This window comes from Myotis myotis, unplaced genomic scaffold (assembly GCF_014108235.1).
Source record: "Myotis myotis isolate mMyoMyo1 unplaced genomic scaffold, mMyoMyo1.p scaffold_m19_p_1, whole genome shotgun sequence".
Lineage (NCBI taxonomy): Eukaryota > Metazoa > Chordata > Mammalia > Chiroptera > Vespertilionidae > Myotis > Myotis myotis.
Genome location: NW_023416313.1, coordinates 94,962,903 through 94,984,433, shown reverse-complemented (window position 1 = coordinate 94,984,433; position 21,531 = coordinate 94,962,903). Strand labels below are relative to the sequence as shown.

The 21,531-nt window shown below is 37.3% G+C and overlaps 1 protein-coding gene across 12 annotated transcripts in view; it reads left to right on the top strand.

The window, feature by feature from the left end:
• Window positions 1-21,531, top strand: part of MLLT10 (MLLT10 histone lysine methyltransferase DOT1L cofactor) — a 226,063-nt gene that overhangs the window by 118,959 nt on the left and 85,573 nt on the right. For all 12 annotated transcript variants that reach the window (XM_036345308.1, XM_036345292.1, XM_036345271.1 and 9 more), the window contains 2 exons: window positions 10,236-10,331; window positions 20,118-20,370. In XM_036345308.1, the coding sequence (XP_036201201.1) occupies window positions 10,236-10,331; window positions 20,118-20,370 (349 nt within the window). The remainder of the gene's footprint in view (window positions 1-10,235; window positions 10,332-20,117; window positions 20,371-21,531) is intronic.

The following is a 21,531-nucleotide window of genomic DNA, read 5'->3' as shown; positions in this document are numbered from 1 at the left end:
TTAAGTATATTAGCCTGAATCAGAGTAAAAGTAATGAAGGCTAAACAGGGTTTAATGGCTATAGGAATGGACAGATATGGGGGAATAATATTCAAGAAGCTAAAGGAATAAAATCTATACGGCCTGGGATCTGATTGGGAGTGGTAGGACAAGGGAAAAGGTGTATTGTAGGTGATGGATGGTTATAGGCTGTCTTAACTGGGGATCTGGTACCATAAGTACAAGTAAGGACTTTAGGAAAAGCTTGTTAGTATTATAAAAAGGAGGAATGGATGAGTTTGATTTTATCACATTAAAATTTAAGGTATGGTGGACAAACAGAACAGAGACCCCACAAATCGACCCAAGCCATTACGGTCAATTAATATTTGACAAAGGAGGCAAGAGCATGCAATCAAGACAGTCTCTTCAATAAATGGTATTGGGAAAATTGGACAGCTACATGCAAAAAAATGAAACTAGACCACCAACTTACCCATATACAGAATAAACTCAAAATGGATAAAAGACCTAAGTGTAAGTCAAGAAACCATAAAAATCCTAGAAGAAACCATAGGCAGCAAAATCTCAGACATCTCTTGTAGCAGTATGTTTATGGATACATCTCCTAGGGCAAAGGAAACTAAGGAGAAAATTTTATTTTAGTTGCATTGAATACAATGTAGTAGTTACATACACCTATAGGTGGAATATGAAACCGGAGCATGAGATGTTAATGGAAGTAAAAGGACTTTGCTGCAGTCATGAAAAGGGATAATATCTGATGGACTTTTATCCCTGAAGGAAGAAAAAGCTTTAGTATTAAATATTGAAAATGGATATACTTATCAGGCAGAGAGAAGTTACAATGAACATTAATAATCAGTTATTATTAATTAGCTGATAAAAAATTCCAAGTAAAATGTCCAAGTGAATCACATACAGCCTCTAATTGCCTAAAAGGTTCAGCAAGATGCTCAGCCTTTTTTTTTTTTTTTTTTTTTTTTTTTTTTTATGTTGGGGGTCTGAAAAGAGGGATTGGACATTGTAAATCTACTCACATAGTTCTCAGAGAAACTTTGCTTGCTGAGCAGGTCTCTGAATTTTATTGGGATTTTTCAGCAGCCCTGCTGGGAGAGGTGTGATACCATCAGTGTAAGAGCTGTTGAGACTCATGCTGCTAATTTACAACCAATAGTGAAAGCTCTGGAAATCAGATAGAGATACTTGCACTAAATTTTGATATGCCTGTTGGTGACAAATGGCAAGGAAATTTAGGTTTTCTTGGGGAAGTACTACATATAAACTTCTAATGGCGGCCTTGAAACATGCATATGAACTGATCTTGATCCCTGAGTATGGGAGGAATGGCAAAGAAGTTATTAGCAGTGTCCAAGACAACCAGCTAAGTACCATCGCTTTATGTAATGGATTTAGTCTGTAATAGCAGTGGCTATAATAGCAATGACTAAACTCAGTTAATAATAATTTATTATATGCCTCCAATTTCTGTTAACCTTTTGCCACTGGCCTAGCAGGGCTTTTGTGTTGAGATATTACATAAATCCCTGGTACTTTAAGTTCTTAATCAAGGTTGTGGTTTCCCTTTGTCCTCTTGTAATTCTGTTTTGTTTCTGTTGGACCTCCCAGGAAAGCAAAGTGATTTGGGGAGCAGTTTCTCTGTTTGATTAGCATCTTCTGATTGGGAGAATACCCTTTGGCACTTATAAGATGGGTAATGATAAGTATACAACACAAGGGTTTGCAACCCTAATTATCTGTAAAGAATCAGATAATTATTTCGGTCTTTATAGATATAATACAATCTCTGTCACGTATTCTTCCGTTTTTTAAAACAACTCTTTAAAAGATGCAAAAATCATTGCTAGCTTGGGTGCTATAGTTTGGTGACTCCTGATAAATGAATTCCTGCTCTACCTTGATATGTATAAAAAGTAACAAAAGTACAGCTAGCTGCTGAAAGGCCCAGCCTACAAAGTCATGTTAGCTTCCTTAACCCCACTTTTAATCTCTGCTCTGCATCCTGATGCCTTTTTCTTCCATGGCTCCAAGTAGCATAATGATCTAGGTATCTCTGTGTGACAGAACTTTAAAAATTTGTGTCTCTCCTCTCTCCAAATTCCCCAGCTTACTTGGGTGGGTGCAATTGATTGATTCCTCCCTGGGGACAGGGAAACCTCATCCCCATCTCAATTCACTTTTCTTAAAGCAACTGAGATTGCCTTAAAGAGTGAGGAGGTTGATAAAGAGTGAGAGATTTTGGGGGTACAGAGTGGCTTCACACCATTAAATATGCCTTGTATTTACTTTGAATTTGGAAGGGTATGATGGCTGCTTGTGGGTCAACTAAATAAATTTTCCTTGTTTTTAGCACTCACAATACTCAAGGGTGAAACCAATTATTTCAGCCCTGGGAATCTCTTGACTCATCAGCCAGTTTGTACACTCTGGTTGACTGAATCTTGGCTCACATAGCAGGGACCTGTTTTAGATAGCTCTCCTTAATCTGTGGCATCTGCTACTCCTGTTACTAGTATAATTTCTCAAGTTTTCACCTAGTTTTGTAAAGTGCCTAGTTCTGTAAGGGCTGGGAGAATTTTTCAGGGTGGCAGTGCCAATTATAAGAATTAACCTAGATTTTTTATTTGGCAGTGGGTCATCTTTATCACACTGTAAATGCTCTGTTAATGTTGTAAACCCAGTCTGGGCACTAGGAGCCTAAATCCCAGCCAAGGTCTCAACTATCATTTCCCATGAGAGAGGATCTATCTTTGGGAAATCTCCCTAATAGGACTAAAGCAGCATCACATTCTCATTACCAAGTTGTTAAGAACTATGAAAGAGGTCTTTGATTTTACCATAGGTATATGGGTAGTTAGCAGACAGGAAAATTCTGTGTTCCCCTGAGACCCAGTTTCCATAGGGTAATGCAGAGAAGACCGGATGATATCTCCTCATAGAGTCTGTTGTATTACAGTAGAGGAACCCTGAGCTTAATGCATTTGAACTTTTTTTAATGGACAGTAAGTGTGGCTACTCATTGCTCTTAACACAGATGCTCTGATAGTCCAGAAAAACAACCAAGTCATTGCCTCACTCAAAAGATATGCAGAAATAGTAGAGACATACAGAATTGTCTCCTAATACATAACAATTCTCAAATTATGTTTGGTTCGATACAATGTTTATTTTTGTATTCACAATTAGGTCTTTTTTTGGTGATTGTTTTGGGTACTGATTTTGATCATTTCCATGTTATCAGAAAAAAATGTTTTTCTCCCCCCAATTTCTGCAGTTTACTCGTAATTGCCATTTTATTATTTTGCTTTGCCCTGCTAAATCATTTGCCTGCCATAGGGCAAGAAACAACATAGGGTATCTTTTCTTTAAAAAACATTTTTTTTTCCAATTACAGTTGACATACAATATTAGTTTCAGGTATACAACCCAGTGATGAGACATTTATATAACTTATGAAGTGATCACCCCAGTAAATCTAGTACCAATCTGACACCATACATAGTTATTACAGTGTTGTTGACTATATTCCCTATGCTGTACTTTACATCTCTATGACTGTTCTGTAACTACCAATTTGTACTCCTCACCCCTCTGTATCTATGAGTCTGTTTCTATTTTGTTAGTTTCAATCTGTTCTTCTTAATCCCTTCACCTTTTCCATCTCCCCATCCCCTCCTCCCATCTGGCAACGGTCAAAATGTTCTTTGTATCTGTGAGCCTGTTTCTGTTCTGCTTGTTCATTTATTTTTCTAGATTCCATGTGTAAGTGAATTCATACGTCATTTGTCTTTTTGTCTTTAACTTATTTGATTCAGCACAATGCCCTCTAGGTCCAATCCAGGTTGTTGCAGATGTCAAGATTTAATTCTTTTTTATGGCTGAGTCATATTCCATTGTGTATATGCACCACTTATTTATTTATTCATCTATTGGTGGACACTTAGGTTGCTTCTATATCTTGGCTGCAGTGTACATATGCATGTGTATGTATTTTCAAATTATTGTTTTGGGTTTATTGGGATAAATTCGTAGAAGTAGAATTGCTAGGTCCTTCTTTGTCTCATTATAGCCTTTGCAGAACAGGTGTGCTCAATTGGCAGCCAGCTTATTTCCAAGCCATGAATCCGGAACTAGGTTCCTTTCATCTTATGGCTCAGCCTTCTTTTCAGTGTTGCTTCTATGGTTGCCATGCTTATTTGTATTCATCTCTGGAAAAAGGAAGGAGCTTGGACACTAAATAGTCGAGGCTATTAAGAACCAGGCCTAGAGGTGACACAGGTTACTTTTCTTTCAGATTGCTTTTGGCCAGAATTCAATTAAATGGCCACATCTAACTGCGAAACTGGGAAATATCTAGTTATATTTTGAGTAAGAAAAAGAAATGGGCCCAGCCGGTGTTGCTCAGTGATTGAGCATCAACCCATGACCCAGGAGTTTACAGTTCAATTCCTGATCAAGGCACATACCCGGGTTTCAGGCTTGATCCCTAGTAGGAGGTGTGCAGGAGGCAGCCGATTGATGATTCTTATCATTGATGTTTCTGTATTTTTCTTCCTCTCCTTTCCTCTCTGAAATAAATAAAAACATTTTTTTTAAAAAAAAAGAAAAATAAATGGTTTTGCTTAACAGCTAGCTGTCTATTTCATTTTATTTTTTTATTATTATTTTTTTTAATATATTTTATTGATTTTTTTTTACAGAGAGGAAGGGAGAGAGATAGAGAGTTAGAAACATCGATGAGAGAGAAACATCGATCAGCTGCCTCCTGCACATCTCCTACTGGGGATGTGCCCGCAACCAAGGTACATGCCCTTGACCGGAATCGAACCTGGGACCTTTCAGTCCGCAGGCCGACGCTCTATCCACTGAGCCAAACCGGTTTCGGCTGTCTATTTCATTTTAGTCTGTTCTTAAGCTATTGGTAATTATACATTTTTAAAAATGCAAGTTAATTTTTTAAAAACTCATTCCAGAATCTACCATCTAGAAATAGCCATTACTACTAAGTTAACATTCCAAATGTTTTTTCTGTACAGAGATAAAAAAGATGGTTCAATAGATAAAAATTATTTTGTTAAAATCATATAATGCTATAAAAAATTTAAAATATCAAGGTCTACTTGGCTATATAGAAGAAAAAGAAAGTGAAGTAAAATAGATAGCATTGTTGAGCTTCAAATAAAATTTCCTTACCAAAAGAGATATTTCCTTAAATATATATACCTTTAAATTGAATAATAGAGGTTACACAAAAACAAAAAACATTGAAAGGTAAGACTGTCTTTCTAGTTTAAATGCTCTTGGCTGTAACAGAATATTGTTAGAGCAATAGGGAATTTATAATCTTTTGAATAAGAAGTTCAGAGGCTAGGTTTTTCTAATGGTTAATTTAACAATAGCCAATTCAACTTAGATACACTCATGTTCACCTCTGAGCTGGAGTATGGGGCTACTTTTATGAGGCTATCAGAGGGTAATTAGCTAAAGAAACCCAGGGACTTTGTCTACAAGAAGGGATTTGTGTGTAATTACTGTTTGGTGGCAAACTTATGTTTTGTTTTAACTGCATGCTTCAAAATCAATATTGATCTCCTGCTATGAAAGACTAATAGTATCCCCATGCTCCTCTGGTTTCCTGCTACCCAATTTGTTTGTTTTTAAAGACATTTCCTTTCTATTTTTCAGGTTTGTAACATTATATTGTGTAAACATAATCCTCAGAATCAGTTAGGCATTTGTTCTGTATTTAATTTAAATTTGTTAGGTGGTCACTGTCACTACCAGTCCTTTTACCACATTTCTCCACTTAATTCTGTATATCATCTCTTAAATTGGCTCAGTTTTATTGTCAAGTATTTTTTTTCAAGAATAAGATATTAGGGGCTGTATCCTGATTTTTTTCATAATGCAAAGTGATTCCTTCTTGCCTTAATTTTCAGATTATGTCTTGGCTGTATATAATATCATTGGGTCACATTTTTTCCTCCTATGAATTTGAACTGGGTCTGGAATATTGCTAGGGAGAGGACTAAAGCCAATCTCTCTTCTCCCTCCCTTACACATACTTTTTTCCCTTTTGCATTCTATTAAGTTTAACTCCAATAATTCTTACCGTTAAACATTTTCTAACAGAATTTTTCGGAATGGATTTTTTTTCAATTTTTGTTTTGTGGCCTTTTACAAAAGTTTTAATACATCTTCAGTTCCCCATTTATTAAATTCAATACTGTAAGGGCACAAATTATCCTTATGTTTAATTATCTTTGTTTTTTTACTCCTTTTAAAAAAATCCTCACCTGAGCATATGTTTTTATTGATTTTAGAAAGAGAGTTAAAAAGAGAGAGACAGAAACATTGATATGAAAGAGAAACTGGTTAGTTGCCTTTCATACGTGCCCTGACCGGGGATCGACCCCACAACCTAGGTGTGTGTCCTGTCTGGGAATTGAATTCACACCCTTTTTGGTGTACCGGATGATGCACCAACCCATTTAGCCACTGGCCAGGGCTATCTTTGTTTTTTTGTAGTTCCTCTCTAACTGTTTTAATATCTGCTGTTTTTCTCATTTGTATCACTGTGATTATTTCATGCCTTTCTTTTAGCAGTACTTTTATTTTTTAACAGTATATATTCTTTTCTTTGCTGCTTTTATTTTATTTACTAATTTTATTTAATTTACTAATGTTTTTGCTTTTAAATTACTTTGGTTCTGCATATCCCAAGGTATTTTTTGTTTTTGTTATTTTTAACCTTTCTTTATTTAACATCTCCTTTTTGAGCTTTGTTTGAACTTAAGTTTGAATAATTAAGTTTCATTTAGCATGGGCAGTTTTGAGAAATATCTTTATGCTGAGTTATATTTACTCCTAGATTGAGATATTTATCTTATTCATGTTATGCTTTTTATATTGTTTATTTTGGGGATGTAGTTTCTTTGCCATTCAACTTTTTGTCATCTTGTTCATGCTTGGGAGGCTCTCTAGACCAGTGATGGCGAACCTATGACACGCGTGTCAGAGGTGACACGGGAACTCATTTTTTTGGTTGATTTTTCTTTGTTAAATGGCATTTAAATATATAAAATAAATATCAAAAATGTAAGTCTTTGTTTTACTATGGTTGCAAATATCAAAAAACTTCTATATGTGACACGGCACCAGAGTTAAGTTAGGGTTTTTCAAAATGCTGACACGCTGAGCTCAAAAGGTTCGCCATCACTGCTCTAAACATTTACTGTACTGTAATTTAGGTAATTTCTTGAATAAACCTTATCTGGGAAAGGAAGAAACTTACCTTTGCCCACAGGATTCTTTCAGCTGGCCTAATAATTAAATAGATATGAGACATTAGCAAGAGGAAATAACCAAGTTTAATACATATGTATATATGGGAATCACTTATACATGTGAGAGTATAGGTCCCACATGAATAGAAAGGGAAAATGAGTATATAAGACATTTTGAGCCAGGGATAGGTAAGGTGCCTTGGGGTCTTCAAAGGGTCATTGCAGGATGATAAGAAGAACAGATGTTAATAAATAGAAGTTTACCTTGCCCTTAGCTAGGTCAAAAGAGTTTATCTCTAATAATCTTTTGTTAGGGACAAGGCTTTTAATTCAGGCTCTTCTAGGTAGTTAAGGGAGGGGCAGAAGTTTCTCTTGAGCCAGAGGCTAAAGTTGCCTTTAGCTCAAAACAGTCACATACCAGAGGCACATCTTGGGGTGACTTATTCTGAATCCCCACACCTGCCTTTTCCCTTTCTGATTTTTTACTCTAGAAAACATAGAAAAGTCCTTCCTTCTTAAAAAGTTAGACTACTAAGATATTTTCTCCTAACCTCTTAGATTATTTTAATTTCTACTTGACTCTTTAAAATAATCCTGGATTTTATTTTGTATAAGGTAATTTTCCCCAAATTGCGAGTTTTTCTAGTACTATTATTAAATAATTTCAGTCTTTCCCTGGAATCCTTTCATATCATATACTTAATATATATTGATATTTAATTGAGTCTTTTCCTGGAATTTCCTTTTGTTTGTTTTTTTAAATATATTTTTATTGATTTCAGACAGGAAGGGAGAGGGAGAGAGAGATAGAAATATCAGTGATGAGAAAGAATCATTGATTGGCTGCCTCCTGCACCCCCCACACTGGAGATTGAGCCTGCAACCCGGGTATGTGCCCTTGGGTGGAATTGAACCTTGGGACCCTTTGGTCTGCAGCCCAAAGCTTCTCCACTGAGCCAAACTGGCGAGGGCTGAAATTTCCTTTTGTTCTATGTCTTTAGTGAATGTCATTAGACTGTTTCGATTCATATTTTACAGGCTAATAAGATGAATATAATTTATTCACAGTCTGTTTCCATGAACATTTGCAATCCTCATCTCAGGATACATTTTAAAAAATAGTATTTTTATTGATTTCAAGAGAGGAAGGAAGAGGGAGAGAGAGAGAGATAAACATCAATGATGAGAGAGAATCATTGACTGGCTGCCTCCTGCACGCCCCACACTGGGAATCAAGCCCTCAACACGGGCATATGCCCTGAGTAGGAATTGAACCGTGAACCTCCTGGTTCAACTATTGAGCCACACTGGCTGGGCTCAGAATACATTTCTTGATGTATCATACAGACCAGAGTTTTGTAATATTCCATGAGGACTTACATTTAATTACATTCTCACACATGTATATGTGTGTGCTTTCTTTGCCTTTTATTCTCATGTGCTTTTCAAGTTTTTTAGAGTTTGTTTACCTTGTTATTCAGGATCATTCATTATTCAATTATCCCAGCTCTTGTATCCTTTCAGAATAAAACCAGTATGGGAAGTAGAACATGAATAAAGGTAGAAAAGGTTCCTTTATTATCTTTATGGGTGAAAAATATTGATATAGAACTTAATAGACCAGGATCATTTGAACCTCGTATTTAAAATTATATTGTATAATTATATTTGTTATTTGGTGAATACAAAAATAGCCCAACAAAACCTAATGTGCGTTACTTTTAATTTGTACTTTCTTTAACTCCCATGACCCATTTGTGAATTCTAGTCTTGTTTTGCTTATATACTGTTGCTTGATAAACCACCTCACAATTTTTAGTGGCTTAGCAGGAACATTAATGTTTTCCCCACGTGGTAATAGCTAGATATATTCATGGGACTACATTCAGCTGGTTAGATGGTTCAAGATCATCTTATACACATGCCTGGGCCTAGTTGGTACTGGCTGTAGGCTGGGGTACCTCAGAATGTAGGGCCTCATTCTCCACTTGGTCTATCAGGAGAGTATGTTAGGACTTCAAAGTAAAGCAGCAAACCATAACTTTAAATTATTTTTGTTAGTGATAACTGAATCATTTATTTTCTGAATAAGCCTAGGAAGATTTCTTGTTCTGGTTTCTAGTTTGTGGGCCATAGAATTTAATGCATGTTGAAGGAGAATTTGACACTATTCTAATGCGAAAAATGCATGTCAGTGTGCTATGTAAATTTTAAAGTTCTATTTATAAAAGATACACAAAAGTATTTTGTTTTTAATGAGGAAAAAAATGAAATAGTTAGCCAGATATAAATGTAGCAAATAATTGTAGACTTCAGTTACTTATATTTTATCTTGTTCAAGGAGAAGGAAGCTGAAGTCACTTTAAATAACTTATACTAGTATTATTATACTAGAGACCCTGTGCATGAAATTCATACGGGGGGGGGGGTCCTTCCCCTCAGCCCAGCCTGCACCCTCTTGCAGTCCGGGAGACCTCGGGGGATGTCCAGCTGCCGGGTTAGGCCTGTTCCCCGTGGGTTGTGGGCCTAAGCCGGCAGTCAGACATTCTTAGTGCTGCCGTGGAGGTGGGAGAGGCTCCTGCCACTATGCTCACCAGCAGTGAGCCTGGCTTCTGGCGCACTGACCACCAGGGGGCAGCTCCTGCATCGAGCGTCTGCTTCCTGGTAATCAATGCATGTCATAGTGACCAGTCGTTCAGCCGTTTGGTTGATTTGCATATTATATTGGATATTATATTGGATTTCAATATATAGTAATGCTATTATGTAAATATACTACTGATCTTGTTTATATATGAATTGTCATTAGAAGTGATTTTATAGTTTTTGACAAGTATTTGTTAACATTTCAAATACTAAACAATTATTTTTAAAAATCTCATCTTGTGCTTGTTATTTAAATTGGATTTTACTTCTATTCATTTTTAGAAATATAAGGAAAAGGATAAACACAAACAAAAACATAAGAAGCAACCAGAACCATCACCTGCATTGGTTCCTTCTTTGACTGTTACTACAGAAAAAGTAAGTTTTAAATGTCATATTTTGTTTATATAATAACAAATTATGTGCTGACTTTTACCTTTAAGAAGTATTTTCATTCCCAGCGTCCTGGTTCCCAACCTCTCTAACTCTATATCAAGCACTGGGTATTTCTATATCTTAGTCCTTAACCTACCTTCTATTTATATTATACTTGTTTCTGAAGAATGTTAAATAAAGATAAGCAGTGGGAAAATATCACTGAGGTTTGAATTTGGGCTGTGGAGTAGGCTTTGTTCACCTGTGATTTTGAATTCTGGCTTCACCACTTACCTAACTGACAGCTCTAAGGACAGATTAATTAACCTCAATTTCATCATCTGTAAAGTGAAGGAAGTAGCTATTGGAATTGAATGAGAAAATATATGTAAAGCAATTAGAACAATGTCTGGCTCATAGTAAGTATTACTTTGTGAATGTTAAATATTATCAAGATTATTATCACATGGTTAATAGAAAAACGAATAGATACAGGGACAGGTGGCTGGGACAGAGTAAACAAGGGTCGGGCGGGGGCGGGGGGCGGTAGAATGCAGTAAGTGATGAGGCCATGTGAGGGCCAATAGGGTTAGGTAAGCCAGTGAAAGGACTTTGTTATTTAGGTTGAGTGAAAAGTGAGCCATTGAGGTTCTGAACTTAGATGTAACATTGGCTGCTTTATTGTAGATAGACTGTAGACAGTCAAGTATGACAGCAGGGAGACCATTAGAAGGTAATTAAAACAGTCCAGAGAGAGATGGGGGTAATATGGAGAATAATTGAGGTGACTAGACTTTGATTGAATACATTTTAACGGCTTCAAATTGTCATAGAAGTATAAATTTGAAAAACTAAATCTGCCTTTGCCTTCTCTGATTTTTTTTACTTTTTGATGCTTAGCAAACTCTTTCCTTCCTTAAACTTATATAAATATTTTTAAAATATTTTCTTCCAGCTTTTTAGATTATTTATTTTTTTATGGTTAATCCTCACTTGAGGATATTTTCCCATTCATTTTTAGGGAGAGTGGAAGAGAGAGGGAAAGACAGAGAGAAACACCGATGTGAGAGAAGCACATCGATTGGTTGCTTCCTGCATGCGCCCCGAAAACGGCCTGGGCCAGAGAGGAGCCTGCAACCAAGGTATATGCCCTTGACCAGAACCCAATCCAGGACCCTTTGGTCCGCAGGCCAGCGCTCTATTGACTGAGCCAAACTGGCTAGGGCAGATTATTTTAATTTTTAAGTACTTCTTTAAAGTAATCCATCTAGATTTTTATTTTTATTTTGTATAAGATACTTTTTCCCAAATTACTAACCAGTTTTTCTAGTACCATTATTAAATAGTCTCAGTTTTTCGCTACTGGTTTGGAATCCTTCCTTATCATATACTAAATATTTATATATAATTGAATCTTTTCCTGAAATTTGTTTTTGTTCTATTGGTATATTAAAGTCAGCCTGTCTTTAATGAATGTCATTAGACTGCTTTGATTAATATTTTACAGGCTAATATGAATGTAATCTATTCATAGTCCATTCTGTTGAACATTGCAATCTTCATCTCAGGACACATTTCTTGATGTATCACACAGGACTGGAGTTCTGTAGTTATTCCATGATGACTTACATATACTTATATTCTCACACATGTATATGTACATATTTTGCCTTTCATTCTCATGTGTTTTCCAGGCTTCAGAATCTGATCAGCTCTCATCAACTGATTTAAAAAGGGCTAATGTCACAATCAGATCAGCCCTGGTAGATTAAGATAAATAATCTGGTGAGGTCTTGAGTGATTTGGATTGTAGAACACTTGAGTCATAAATTTCTTTTAGGAGAACAGTGTCATTTTCTTCGTTCACCACACTCACCTGCTGCTGTGGAAATGGATAGATCAGGGAATGTAAGGCTGAATGTTACTCTGTGCTGCAGGGCTCTTTTAAAACACCATGGTTCATATTAGTAGAGCACATTTAAATTGCAAATTGAGTGTAACTTTAATTAATTAACTTTTTTTATTAATTAAATCTTTATTGTTCAGATTATTACATTTGTTCCTCTTTTTCCCCCCCATAACTCCCCTCCACCCAGTTCCCACCCCACCCTCCTCCCTCACTCCCCACCCACTGTCCTCATCCATAGGTGCACGATTTTTGTCCAGTCTCTTCCTGCATCCCCCTCACCCCTTTCCCCCACAAGAATAGCCAGTCCACTCCCTTTCTATGCCCCTGACTCTATTATAATCACCAGTTCATTCTGTTCATCAGATTATTCACTTGATTTTCAGATTCAATTGTTGATAGATGTGTATTTGTTGTTCATAATTTGTATCTTTACCTTTTTCTTCTTCTTCCTCTTCTTAAAGCAGGGGTGGGCAAACTTTTTGACTCGTGGGCCACAATGGGTTCTTAAACTGGACCGGAGGGCCGGAACAAAAGCATGGATGGAGTGTTTGTGTGAACTAATATAAATTCAAAGTAAACATCACTACATAAAAGGGTACAGTCTTTTTTTTCTTTTTTTTTAGTTTTATTCATTTCAAATGGGCCGCATCCGGCCCGCGGGCCGTAGTTTGCCCACGGCTGTCTTAAAGGATACCTTTCATCATTTCATATAATACAGGTTTGGTGGTGATGAACTCCTTTAGCTTTTCCTTATCGGTGAAGCTCTTTATCTGACCTTCAATTCTGAATGATAGCTTTGCTGGATAAAGTAATCTTGGTTGTAGGTTCTTGCTATTCATCACTTTGAATATTTCTTGCCACTCCCTTCTGGCTTGTAAAGTTTCTGTTGAGAAATCAGCTGACAGTTGTATGGGTACTCCCTTGTAGGTAACTGACTGTTTCTCTCTTGCTGCTTTTAAGATTCTCTTTTTGTCTTTTGCTCTTGGCATTTTAATTATGATGTGTCTTGGTGTGGTCCTCTTTGAATTCCTTTTGTTTGGGGTTCTCTGCGCTTCCTGGACTTGTAAGTCTATTTCTTTCACCAGGTAAGGGAAGTTTTCTGTCATTATTTCTTCAAATAGATTTTCAATATCTTGCTCTCTCTCTTCTTCTGGCACCCCTATAATTCGGATGTTGGTAGGCTTGAAGTTGTCCCAGAGTCTCCTTACACTGTCTTCTTATTTTTGTATTCTTTTTTCTTTTTGCTTTTCCGGTTGGGTGTTTTTTGCTTCTTTGCATTTCAAATCGTTGACTTGATTCTTGCGCTCCTATTGTCTGCTGTTGGGAGTCTGTATAATATTCTTTATTTCAGTCAGTGTATGCTTAATTTTTGATTGGTCCTTTTTCATATCCTTGAGGGTCTCACTAAATTTCTCAGAGGTTTCTAGAAGATTCTTGAGTAACCTTATAACCGTGGTTTTGAACTCTGTATCCGGTAGTTTGCTTCCCTCCATTTCTTTCATTTGTGACCTGTTTCTTTGTCTCCACATTTTGGCTGCTTCCCTGTATTGATAGAGTGGCTTTGTGTGCTAGGTGTCCTATAGGGCCCAGTGGCTCAGCCTCCTTAATTACCTGAGGTGGACACTCTTGGTGCACCCCTCTGTGGGCTTTGTGCAGTCTTGTTGTAGTTAAGCCTTTATTGTTGTAGGTATCACTGGGAGGAATTGACCTCCAGGCCAATTGGCTGTGAGGACCAGTTGTGTCTACAATGGGAGAACTGTGCTGGAGATACCCTTATGGGGCAGGAGTTGCTTCAGTGGGGCTTTGGTGCTCAATGAATCTGCCCCCTGAGTGTGTCTCTTATGGATGTGAAGAGTTGTAATCTGGATGGTCTCACTCTGACCACTGGGTACACTGACTCTTGGATCTCTAAGGAGGTGCAAAGTCAGCCACTGCCTGAGGCCACCCAGCAGGAGCTACGGAGAGATCTGCAGATTCCTCCTCTTTGTTTGGGGTTTGGAGGTGCCCAGATTAAGCGCAGCTGTGAAGCAATACAGGCTGCTGATGAACCTTAGGCCTTCTTTTGGAAGCTCTGGGGTTCTCTGACCCAGCTCCAGTTTGACAGGTTTTTAGGTGGAGAAAAGCCAGGCCATTCGTATATAAAAGCCTCTGTGAACAGCTTGGGTGGGGTTGTAAATTGGGTGGGGCGGGGTCTCAGGGAATCACCAGGGTGGAGCAAACAGCAGTGGTTGCCTGTCGGGCCTGCCCTGGATAGGTTCCTGGGTCTCTGTGTCCTGCAGCCCCGTGCAGGAACAATGACCACTGCAAGCACCTCTGCGAGAAAGCCGCCCTCGCATTCCGGCCTGATGCCAGACAGTCCAGTTTCTCTCCGTATGAGTCTTGGTCCCCAGATTCTCACCCGGAACTAGAGTTCACGTCAATCAGGAGCTGTATTTCCCTCCTGATTTAAAAAGACAACAGTCTGCCAGCCCCTTTTGCGTGCACCTCTGTACCTCCACACTTCCACAACTCTGCACCTCCTACCGGATTCAATGCGCTTTTCTCTTTCCTTCTAGTTGTATAATTTCCACTCAGCCAGCCTCCCATGGTTCTGGATGATACTCGTTTTGTCCTTTAGTTGTAGTTTTAATGTGGTTGTGCACAGCAGCAAGTTCAGGTGTTTACCTGTGCCACCATCTTGGTTGTCCTCTTAGGGTGTAAGGGTTAATTTGCATATTATCTGTATTATATAGGATATATATATTTTTAGGTATATTTTTATTGGTTCAAAGAGGAAGGGAGAGGGAGAGAGAGAGATAGAAACATCAGTGATGAGAGAGAATCATTGATTGGCTGCCCCCTACACGCCCCCTACTGGCGATCAAGCCCACAACCAGGCATATGCCCATGACCAGAATCCAACCTGGGACCTTTCAGTCTGCAGGCTGATGCTTTATCCACTGAACCAAACCAGCTAGGACCATCAGTAAATTAAAAAAAATAAAAAAGGTTTATGCTCTGGTAACTCCAGCAGCCATGCCCAGTCTACTAATGAGCACATCAAAGGAATTCTTTATTTTTGTTACAGTGTTGTTTTTTATTTTGTTTTTAATCCTCACCCGAGGATATTTTTCCCCATTAATTTTTAGAGAGAGAGAAAGGGAAGGAGAAGGAAGGGAGAGAGAGAAACATTGACATGAGAGAGACACAGCGATTGGTTGCCTCCCACATGCACCCCCACCAGAACTGGGGAACCTGCAACCAAGGTTCGTCCCTTTTACTGGGAATCAAACCCTTGGGTCTGCAGGCTGATGCTCTAACCACTGAGCAACTGAACAGGGCTACAGTGTTGTTGTTTTTTAATCTCAACCATTCCTTTTTATTCTCTTTTATAATTTCCTTCTCTCTGCTTACATTACCCATCTGTTCTTTTTTATCTAAAACATATTTTTACTAGAGGCCCGATGCACGGATTCATGCACCAGTGGGGTCCCTTGGCCTGGCCTGTGGGGATTGGGCCAAAACTGGCTCTGCGACATCCCCCAAGGGTTCCCGGGTTGCGAGAGGGCACAGGCTAGGCTGTGGGACCCCACTTGTGCATGATCGGGGCCAGGGAGGAACTGTTTGAGGGCTCCAGGGCATGTCCGGCCCGTCTCTCCCAGTCCTGATCGGCCGGACCCCAGCAGCAAACTAACCTACCAGTCAGAGCATCTCCCTCCTGGTGGTCAGTGTGCGTCATAGCGACTGGTCGAACAAATGGTCACACACTTAGCATATTATATTAGGCTTTTATTGTATAGAATTGATTTCAGAAAGAGGAAAGGATAGGGAGAGAGAGATTGAAACATCAATGATGAGAGAGAATCACTGATTGGATACCTCCTGCACGCCCCCAACTGGGGCTTGAGCCCACAACCCGGATATGTGCCCTTGACCAGAATCGAACCTGGGACCCTTCAGTCCACAGGTCAACACTGTACCCATTGAGCCAAACCAGATAGGGCTTACCCATCTGTTCTTGCATGCCATCTGTTTTTTTTAAAAAATATATTTTATTGATTTTTTACAAAGAGGAAGGGAGAGAGATAGAGAGTTAGAAACATCGATGAGACAGAAACATCGATCAGCTGCCTCCTGCACATCCCCCACTGGGGATGTGCCTGCAACCCAGGTACATGCCCTTGACCGGAATCGAACCTGGGACCTTTCAGTCCACAGGCCGACGCTCTATCCACTGAGCCAAACCAGTTTTGGCGTGCCATCTGTTTTTTTTTATATTAAAATCCTTAGCCTGTTAATCATAGTTTTAAAAGTTCCTGTTCTGATAACACCAACAATCCTGCCAGAGAACCTGCCTCTGGTTCTGATGATGTTAGTATGCCTTGTAAGTTTTTGTAGAAAGGATGATAAGATTTCCTGCATAAAAGGAACTATGGTAAGTAGGCCTTTAGTAATGCAGTGGTAAGGCATTGGGGGTTGGAGGAGCATTCTGTAGTCTTTCGATTAGCCTGTGCTCTCGGATTATGAACTTCACAAGTGATTCTTACATCCCCCACTTAGGTCGGACAGGATGCTGCTGTTAGGGCAGTGGGGGTGGAGGTAGGGAGTTGGGTATATCCCTTACCTAGGGACTTTATCTCTGGTATAACCTCAGCAGGTTATGCTCTGATGTTTACTGTGAAGACTTGGTAGAGCTCCTGGAGCTAAAATTCAAAAAAGTTTGAGGGCTCCCCTATGACTCAGTCGTCTTGGAGTTTTTATCTCTCAGACTTGTCCACACTGAACCTTCAGCAATTTGTTGATTACACTTGAGATTTTCCTACTCTGATACTGGTTTCTATGGAGATTTCTCCAGAGGTATATTGGGGTTCTCTGTGTCTATCTGCCTTTCTCTCCAATCTTTGGGCAGTGGTTTGCTCTCTGATCTCACAGCTTCCATAGATCTAAGAGCTGTCCCCTTCGTCATCTTGCTTCTGCCACCAAGACAAAAGAGAACCACTGATCTTTTTACTGTCTCCCAAGTTTTGCCTTTTCTAGAATATCACATAATTGGAATTATACTGTATGTAGCCCTTTCAGATTTGTTTCTTTCACTTAGTAGAAATCATTTAAGATTTTTCCCATGTTAAAGGTTTTTTGTTTTGTTTTGTTTTTGCTTAAGAAATCTTTGATAGTTCTTGCGGGGTGGGTCAGTTGGTTGGAGCATCGCCCCATTCACCAAAAGGTTGTGGGTTCCATTCTTCTTGGTCAGGGCACATACGCAAGTTGCATGTTCCATCCCTGGTTGGGCAAGTACGGGAGGCAACCCATCAGTGTTTCTCTCTCACATCGATGTTTCTTTCTTTGTCTGTCTGTCTGTCTCTCCTTCCCTCTCTCCCTTTCTCTCTCTCTAAAAAGGCATTAAAAAACATCCTTTGGTAAGGATTAAAAAGAAATTTGTGATATCATTTGAAATTTAAAATTTTTTTAAATTTTTTATTTAAAAATATTTTTATTGATTTCAGAGAGGGAGAGAGAGATAGAAACTTAAATGATGAAAGGGAATCATTGATTGGCTGTTTTCTGCATGCCCCCCGACTGGGGATTGAGTCCACAACCCCCTGGCATGTCCTTGGTTCATAGATTGACGCTCAACCACAGAGTCACACTGGTCAGGCTAAAAGTTTTTTTAAATAAAATGTTGTGTCATAAGGTATATAATAAGTACTATCTAACCACTACATTGTACGCATGAAATTAATATAATATTGTATATCAACTGTAATTGAAAAATAAATTTTAAAAATGTTAAGTTTTATTTAATAGGACTTTTGTCACTAAAATTTGCTTTTTATTCATTGCTTTCTTTGTAATACCTTTCCTTCCAAAAGTCATATTTTCATTAGATTTATGGGCATAAATATTTACTCCAGGGGGTAAACAAGGATATTCTGGTAAATGAATGGGAAAGTTTACCAATCCTAATTTAGATTGCTAGATGGAAGCAAATAATATATTGATTTTGCTATTCCACCCAGTTTTCTCTCCTTTCCTTATTTTATGGATGGAGGAAGTAACAAACAAGAATAAAGAAATACTGTTTTGTTTAGATAACTTTGAACTTTACTAGGGTCAGATGTGAGTAGCATGGAGAACCTCAGGAATAACTTTCATTACTTGGGAAAATTATTTAAGAAGTGAAGTGGGTGGTTTCCTAAGTGATCTGGCCAGCATGCATTCATATTTCTGAAATAATCTGTGAAGTTTAACCATTGTTAAATGAGAGTGTTTTCTTCTGAAATTTACATTGAACTCTTTGTTCTTATTTATGGATTATAGTTTGCTAAAATACTGATTATAGTTTGTTTTTATGAGGTAATATCTCGTATTTGATGATGAAAATCTGTTACAGCAGTGAAATGATGTGGGGTGGGGAAGCACCAGAAAGTCATAGCAGAAAAGTAGTAATGGGGAATACTTCGTTTTCCAAACATTTGAAGTATTCTCTTATTTTTTTTCTGAACATTGATTTTTTTTTTTAAATATATTTTATTGATTTTTTACAGAGAGGAAGGGAGAGAGATAGAGAGTTAGAAACATCGATGAGAGAGAAACATCGATCAGCTGCCTCCTGCACATCCCCCGCTGGGGATATGCCCGCAACCCAGGTACATGCCCTTGACCGGAATCGAACCTGGGACCTTTCAGTCCGCAGGCCGACACTCTATCTACTGAGCCAAACCGGCTTTGGCTGAACATTGATTTTACTAAAAATGCCAACTATTTTGAAACTCGATTTTATTGTCACTTTCTCATTTTTCAGATTTATGTGACATTTGTATTGAGTGGTGGTTATAGGTGGGAAATTTCAGTTTTGTGTGTTTTAGATTTTTCATTTGTATTGCATCAGAGATTTCAGATGCATGTATTAGAAAAATATTTAATAATTTATTTATTCAACAGAAATTTAGGACTGGTTATATTCTAGGAACTTAGTGAATTTAACAGCAGCAAAAATCCCTGACCCTATGGACCTTACACATCTTTCATTTTGAAACATGTTACATTTGGTTTAATAGATTTTTCCCATTATTTCCCAAAATGTACATCAGGTATAATACATTTTCCCATTTTCATAGTCATTCAATTTGCTGTTATTTCCACACGCCTTGTATTAAAATGATTATTAATTATTAAAAAGTGAAAACTAATTGTTTAAGCAAATCTTTATTTTACTCTTTTCCCTAACATATCTAGATCAACGGGATGATTGGGAATCAATTTTAGGGTATAATAATACTTTAAGCTTTAAAAATCTTAACTGCAAAATATAACTGTTTTCTCACCTTAGTACTTGGAATAAATAATATCTGTTTCAAAGGCTTTAATCTTTCTTTTTGAAAAGTAGCCTTCACCTGAATTTTAAAATTTAGCCTGTGCTAGCTCTAGCCTTATAATCTCATGGATATATTCCTCTAATCACTTTGTAGCACCTCATTTCTAATTGTTGCCTTCCTGTGCTGAACAATATAGCTGATTTTAATTTCATATGTAAGAAGTAGTATGTTCTTGTTGAGAATGCTGTAGCTTGAGAAACAAATACCGTCAATATTATTTTCTATGTGTCACTGAATAAAAATGTCTAATATGTACTTTTACTGATTGCTGCAATTTGATGCTCAAACAGCCATAATATAAGTCATTTACTTTTTTAAAAATAATATTTATAAAAGACTCTAAAATAGCTGTTTTTACATAATTTGCTTAGGTGGACTGACTTATTTTTATAACAGAAACTTGCCTATGTTTATCTTACAGTCCAATAATTATTTGTTATTGTTAATGTCCCATCTTATTTTTATCTATAGTGAAATTATAATCATTTTTTTTCCTTTTACTTCCTTTCCCAATGAAAATGTTAGACTTATACGAGCACTAGCAGCAACTCTATATCTGGATCATTGAAGCGCTTGGAAGATACTGCAGCACGATTTACAAATGCAAATTTCCAGGAAGTTTCTGCGCATACAACTAGTGGAAAAGATGTTTCAGAGGCTAGAGGGTCAGAGGGCAAAGGGAAGAAATCTTCAACTCACAGCTCAGGTCAAAGGGGAAGAAAGCCTGGTGGAAGAAATCCAGGAACGGCTGTGTCAGCTGCTAGTCCTTTCCAGCAAGGTATAAATTATGATGTTTTAGTTAAAATATTTGTTCTTATGATCAATAGTAGTTAAGTTTTATAAAATAATTTATTTTTTATTTGTAACTAATGGGTCATTGGAGATTATTTTATAATTAGTTGCTATAGTAAGATTACTTTCCAAACTAGTGTTCCTTGTTTAAATGTTTTTGGGACTTTTGCTTTCTTTTTATGTTGTGACATGTCCTTCCAAAGTTGAACTGTAATTTTAATGTTTAAATAGATCTGAAGTAAAGTTTTTAAGTCTGGGGAGAAAAAAACAAAAGCTTGAGTTTTCCTTTCTGCTCGATAGACCAGTTATTCTTTTTTATAAATTGTTTTTACTTACCTTTCCTAATTATATACTAAAATAGTTAAGATATATTTTTAGTAAGTAAACAAATGCTGGGTAATTTTTTAAGAGATCTAAATAGTTCTTGGTAAATAGTAGTTGTTGATTATGAAGGCATTTATTTTAAAGCTTGGTGTTTAAAGTAGAATTTTGCTCAGCCTACATATCTTTTGGTAAGGCTGCTATATTTACAGCATGCCCAGTTGAAAAACAGTTTGTTGTTTAACTGAAATTTAAAATTAACTGGGCATGTTGCGTTTTACATGGCAACCCTCTTATGGAGAACAGAGTAATGCATCTAAACTTTAAAATACATTAGCCCTGTGTTCTAAGTGTTAACCTTGTATAATTTTTAGCATGAACATAACTTTTTTTGAGAAATGTTAAAACTGCTTGAGGTAAATATATTAGTAAAGTATACAGTAAATGCCCCCCGTTGTTCCCTACGAGTAAGTGAGGGTAGGAGGAGGAAATAGCCCTTTTCTTTACTCCATTCAAGGTTTTGATAATAATAAAAATTGTATCTAAAATGTACCAAAATATAATTTATATATGTAGAGAGATTGCTTAGTCGGCAGCCTTTATTAAAAACTATATATATTTTAAACTAATAGTTATTTTGGGCTTCAAGATCTTCAAGTCCCACATATATTTTGTTTTCCTTACAATACAAAAAAAAAAATAGACAAATAGAAAAGAAATAAAATGCCAAATTTGCTGTTTTATTTTAATAAGTTTATATTTTTTTTATTTTTGTGCCACTATGGAAAATAATTTAATTTTAATGTAACTTCATTCACATTTTAAA